At 38.2% G+C, this 6,630-nt stretch overlaps 1 protein-coding gene across 1 annotated transcript; it reads right to left on the bottom strand.

Annotated features, from left to right (window-relative positions):
• Positions 1-1,026: 1,026 nt before the first annotated feature.
• LOC127570680 (homeobox protein Hox-A9-like) lies at positions 1,027-3,497 on the bottom strand. The gene is given in 3 exon segments (XM_052016454.1): positions 1,027-2,263; positions 2,265-2,304; positions 2,953-3,497. Coding segments are annotated over 3 exon segments (786 nt in total). The 3' UTR covers positions 1,027-2,062.
• Positions 3,498-6,630: the final 3,133 nt, after the last annotated feature.

Genomic DNA, 6,630 nt, shown 5'->3' on the forward strand with positions numbered 1-6,630 from the left:
GTCGGAAAGGAAGTTGCATAAATGGCCAAATCATGTATTTTTTTGTTAGTGGTGAAACGTTTAAGACTAATTTAACTTTCTTTGCTTTCAAAGGCTCCGACTCTTTTGTGTTGATTTGTTAAAGAAATGGCGGCAAGGATGGGTGCCAAGCTGATTTTTTTGTTTTTATATATAGTTATTCGCTTCATTATAATATGATTAAATCCCAATAACATTGGATTTATTTTACACAGGCAACCGGATCAAGGTTATCCATTTCCACTTCGAGTAAAAGTACTGCATTTCTTGCATAAGTAACCCACAACAAATCGTATAAATAGCCAGCCGCATTGGAGCATGGCCAAGCGACAAATACAAGTTGTTGGTGCACTTTTGCAGGTTCTCGGGTTAATTGGTGATAACTGGGCGTTAAGCTCAAATGTATTCAGACCCTGCGTCATCAAATCCGCTTCCAAAACAAAGTTGCTACCTCACCGTTTATGATTCCTTTTTTTCGGAGAAACCTCAAACTCGGGTCTAGTTTTAGATACCAACTAAGCATCCCATGTTTATTCCAGGAGACCCAAGCATTGGATTACATTTTGAATGCCAGAACTTTGGAAAGAAATCTAATAGCTTTTGTTGAAGTAATCGCTAATTTTTACAAAACTGTGTGTTGACATTAGAGACTAAATGTTAGTAGTAAACGGGATTATTTTCTTGAAATTGATATATATTCTTTTTACTTCATTATCCAGCTGTTGTAAAGTTTGGGGTTTGATTCTAATGTTTCAAATCTCAAACATCCGTAAAGAGATTGATGAATATTTTGAAAACGCTGTGAGTATGACGAGTTTCGAAAACTCTGAAATTAAGGCGGAATTGATGAAATATAGTCGGGGACAATGCATTTCCATACATTGGATTCTAAGAAGCGAAAACATATTTTATGTAGTGAAACATATATTTTATTAGACAACAAATAAAATGACATTTCATTACAAACAGTATAGTTTGGTCAATATGACACGAGGTATTCATTTCAAACGTGTACACAAGTTTAAATGTGTTAGCTCGGCAGGTCCAAAGAAAACCCTACTTAAAACACATTAACGGTATATGTTCTTTCTATTGCACCCAGATATTTTCCTTGTATTGTACACATTACATTTATTGACAATATTGTTTTTTCATCGCATAAATGCATCTAGACAGTTTTAAGAGTGACATTTACACACAAAACATAGGTAGTTACTAGTTATACATATAGGTAGTTTTAAACCAAATCTTATACTTTTCTTTGCACCACAACACCGATAAATACAAAGTGTTTGAGAACTTTATTCGTGCTTTCATCACAATAGACAATAGTATCGTGTATGTAATAGTATGTTCAGCGCTGCTCTTTTAAATAAAACTTATATTAGCATTCTATGCAATTCAGTTTCATATATTTGCTGAAGAACAACACAGTCGTCATGCATCCAGGCAAGGCCGTTACTCAGTCTCACAAAGACAGCATAAAGCCCGGCGTTTTTACAAGTTAATCACAGTGAAAATAATACAATATATGTCCCAAGTTCACCACGAAAATAACATTTCATATCCAACACACAGCCTGTTAGTTTTATATTAAACATCCTGAGTTGAATTGAGATTTTTCTTTTGTTTGTTTACACGATCTTTACTCAGACACCGCCCAAGCACAGAGGCCCAGTCACAGAGATAATCACAACAGACACAAGGATTCAAGTATATAGGCAGCCTCGTTTGCTGCATGTAAAACAAGTAAATATTAAACTAATACAGTATTACTGAATTACTGTCCGCATAGAATAGCGGTGGATTAAGAAAAGGTAGTTTTCATGTAAAGGTAGATTCCGTAGCCACAGACTTAACCTTGCCGTAGATGTCTCCCTCTTTGGTTCCCGTAGTCTTTCCCACCAAGTGTAGTCCAGAACTGGCAAAGGAATAATTTGTGCTAATGGCATGATAAAATGTTCATAATGTCTTTCTAAGCAGGGTCTGTTTCGATTGCAATTGTGAATTAGTCCTTTTCTCTTCCAAGATATTTAAATCCGTGTCACCGGTCATCTTTAGGCCGTTCCTTATTAATTTTCTTCATCTTCATTCTTCTATTCTGAAACCAGATTTTAACTTGCCGTTCGGTGAGATTGAGAACCCTGGCCACTTCGTATCTGCGGTCTCTTGTGAGGTACATATTAAACAAGAATTCCTTTTCCAGCTCCAACGTCTGATGTTTGGTGTAAGGGCAGCGTTTTTTTTCTGGTGGACCTTGCATGCAGCCAGTTGCGGAAGGGTTATCTGAAAGTGTAAAGGAAACACATTTACTATATTTCCCTTCCCATGTTGGTCAAATATTGTAATATTCTCGGAATCAAAACACCTTTTACAGATAAAAAAAAGGTGGGGAACTCTGGATTCATGAAGCTGTTTACTGCAAATTTCATATGTTATACAGATTATTTAACTTCTGACACGCATGGTCCTGTTCAATGAATAGAGTTTATGAATAGAGTTCAAAAAACGAGATAAAATAGTAGCATTGAGAGACCTTGTTAAGAAAAGTAAAATGTTGCTTGTTTGCATTGTGTATTGCATGCATTTTATCTTTCGGTGAACTTATCTCCATCACATTTACTTGCACCCAGCTGCACTTGAATTACGGAGTCTGTAATTAATATCTTCCCCTTCCTCTATTATAACGAATGCATATTAGTTCAGTACATACACGGTTACTGTCCATGGCAGTGCCTAAAATGTACAATGTAAACCTTCATCAAATGCCTTTAATACATACATGCACACATACATGCACACAACGGATAACTGGAAGCAAATAGGTGGACTTTTTTATTTCTCTACGCAATGAAAAAGTCAGGTATATAAAATGGTTCTAATTTATAATTCGTAGATAAAAAGTAAAATAAAAAAGATGTGAGATTTCCATACTTACTTGGATCCATGTGGAGCTTATCTGCGTTTGACTCAACCTCTCCATTATTGTCAGAAAAGGAAATCTCGGCCAGACGTTTATCACCAGGAGATGCTCCACAAGAATATTCTGAGAGGGCTAACGTGTGTGTTTCAAACGTAGTGCAGTCATTCCTGCGGGCAGCTGCAGGCTCAGGTTTGATGCCGTAGTGTCTACTGGAAGGTAACCCGGGAAAGGACAGGGTCCCCGGCATGGGATCTAGCCAGGAGCGCATGTACCTACCATCAGGCGTGGCGGCAATAGGTGCCTGGTGCATGTATGGGTGATAAACAGCGGGGCATGTTGCAGAACTCTGAGCATGGACCGGGTTCCAGGACGTGCTGAACACAGTCGCTTTAGACTGGAAGTTACATGGGGAAAAATCGGGGTGCTCAGCAAGGGCTGCCTGCCTGGAAGACTGAGCCAGAGGAACCCGATGCATATCTGGACGCAGCAGATCCTCGTTCTCATGCATTATAAGAGAGTCGACATAATAATTGCTGATAGTCCCCGATGTCGACATTCTCGGCAATGACACAGCAAGCGCCTCTGAAAATATGAAAGAGCAGATTTCAATATAACAACTTACCGCCGGGACAAGTACAGTCCGCTAATATGGTGCAAGCGCACTTCCACGCCATTGGATAAATCACCCACGTGATTCAAAAAACAACAATAAAATATAAATCAATCCGCAGCTTGTAGCGGGGTCAATCTTTTATAGTCATAATTTTATATAGCAACTCCATATGTTTTTTTATGCAACGGGATATAATCACTTCTATATAAGGACGCCGATTTCCTTCTGCCAACTGAAATGCAAAAATATATTCGGTTGAATTCTTTTCTTAGGGGACTACTTTATATCATAATCAATCTTCCATCAGATGCTCGTTTTTTTTTTTAACGAACACCTTATAATCGTTAACCTTCTCATAAAACACTTATGGAAAGAGTGAGACTATAAACTGCAAAAAACAACCAAGAATGAGATCGGGAAGGTATTTATTATTCATGCTTTGTAAAAAAAAAACCTAAAATTCAAATACATTTTTAACAAATAAAAAGCGTTAACGAAGTTTTAAAGGCTACCTCTGAGAAGTGGCCAGTGTACCTGCAGCTGCCAGGCATCTTTCATTTTAAAAACGAGACGCACATTAAACCCACTGTGTCAATCTCCGTTTTATAACAGTTTTGAGCAATTAAAACTACATGTTAGCAACTATAGCCATTGCAAAACGGACTCTTTACCTACAATAAACCATAATTAATTACAACTTCCGCATTCAACGTGCTATTTTGGTTGACAGATGCAGATGTACGGATGATATTAATTTGTTCGGGAAATCCAGTAGTTCCCACATCTTCTGCTCTTCGGATTCGTGGACATTCTCTTCCATTCATTCACTGGCGGATTATGTGGGCGTAAATTGCAAAGCTTTCCTTCACTGACGGTATTTGGAAATCTCATCTCTTATATGGTTAAGATAGATTCCTTTCAATAGCAAATAAAAGCAAACTGTTAGAAATATAAATAGAAAACGTAAGAGGCCTATTTCCGTGGATTTTCGCCAGCATCCGTATTGATGGCTTATTTACTACATTTTCTGTTTACTCGGCATATAAATATTACAACGAAGTACTGTGCTTTAAAACCTAACTGAGCCTAACCTTATCCCTCCCCACACCTTCCCCCTCGTCTCTCTCTCTCTCTCTCTCTCTCACACACACACACACACATGTTCTATCGATATGTATTATATGGTGTGAATATGTACGTCTGAAGCGATGAATGATTTTAACTTAACAAGATTAAAATTAATATAAGGGATACTTCAGAAGGCCGGTATCATGGCCTGGTCCAGTGTTTAAGTAAATAAACGTGTAATATATTTAATATAAATCGATGAAACAACATTCGGAAATATTTCATAATCTGTGGTCGTTGTTGCTATAATCATTTTCGCGCAGAATAACTTATCATTGCTATTCTAATATGAAATATTTTATTTTGTGTCTCATGATCAGATGTCAATGCGTTGTTTATTTTGGCTTCCCTGCACTAGATTCGCAGAGTAAATGTGTAACGTTATTCCGTGTCTCAATGAGACACCCTTTAAAAATATTTCCTCTGTAAGCAGCATCTCAAAATCTGTGAAAGAATTAACAACAGCTATTCTAAATCACTGGCACTGAGCCCAGTTTTGTTTTATTTTAAAAATACCCTTGGACCTTTCAGGCCAAATAATTAGATTTGGCCGCTGAAGCTGTCGGTTCGCAACTGAGCCTTATTGTTTGAGTTCTAATTTTATCTTCGTTTGCGGCTATTTGACCAACTATATGTGAAAAAAATAAATCTGCTGCATAGAATGAAGTTGAAAAACAAAATCTCTTGGTGTACCTCGACAGCAGCAGCAACGTAAAAATTCAATGTCTTTCTCCGCAATTAATGTGAAGTACTTGAACTGTTGCGTTCCATCTGATAACACAGAAATAGTGATGAAACAAAGGCAGTTATCAGATGCCACTTTAAGCCAACGTGCTGTCGCCGTTGTGGTGAATAGCTGGTCTCACATACACCCTCTTTAACACTGCTGCTCTCAACCCCACAACCATCCGCTGATTGTACAAACCTTAGGTTGCAAATAACTGAAATGTAACGTCCTTTCTCGGTGTTTATTTCAAAAAAATTCTGAATAATCATATATTTATCCTTTGACTTTTCACCATTTGGGAGAGTAGGTCGGGAAGGATGGTTTTTGTGGGTGGTATGGTGGGTGGTGGCGGGGGGGGGGGGAAGTAAAGTGTGAGTTGTTGTGGCTGTTGGCGGGGGCTGTTGGGGCGCTTCAGCCGTCGCTTGCGTGCGGACAGAGTATCTGGTCAGCGGAATGTTACAGCGAAACTGGTGGAGTGATGAGGTCTAGAGCAGAATCAAGAACCATTTCAAGTCCAGTGTTGAGCCTCAGGGCGAAAAAAAAAGACGTTTTGCGTTTCCTGTGCAGCTGGTCTGAAATTGGGATCCAAATGTTGATTTTTTATATATTATAACGTGAAGCCACGGGGCCCTGAATCCGCCACCTCGCTAAAAAGAGCGTTCATCTCATTAAAATTAAGGTTTTTTTTTTTTCAAGGAGATTTCTATAAAAACGATTAACCATTTTAAAACAAAAGTTGGAATGTGCCGCGTCTAGCTGTGATCCTAAAGATTTATAGTTTGTATGAAATGCTTGATTTTAAACGATATAGTTGAATTCGTTACAAGTAGTGCAATGATAACTCAACCCCCCCCCCATACCTAATCCATTCCCCACCCCCACCAAAAAGATAGTTACGAATTTTGATGGTTTGTCTGGTTTAGATTTTCAGTTTTCGACTTTTGTTCAGGCGTTCAATACGGGAAGCTCTTATGTTATTTGCAAGATACAGCTCTCAAGCAAGGATATTAAAAAAAGAACAGCAAGAAAGAGACGGAAAATACCTTACCGCTCTTGGATGCAATTCGCTAAAGTTCTCCGATAAATTGTTATAATGCAGCATCGATGCAGAGTATTCAACAACATAGAGGGATGCAGCAATGCAATCTACTTCAAGTTTAATATATATTTGATAAAGGGATCTATCATATCTCATTATACAACAAGGCGAGTGGATCAAGG

This window comes from Pristis pectinata, chromosome 5, assembly GCF_009764475.1.
Source record: "Pristis pectinata isolate sPriPec2 chromosome 5, sPriPec2.1.pri, whole genome shotgun sequence".
Lineage (NCBI taxonomy): Eukaryota > Metazoa > Chordata > Chondrichthyes > Rhinopristiformes > Pristidae > Pristis > Pristis pectinata.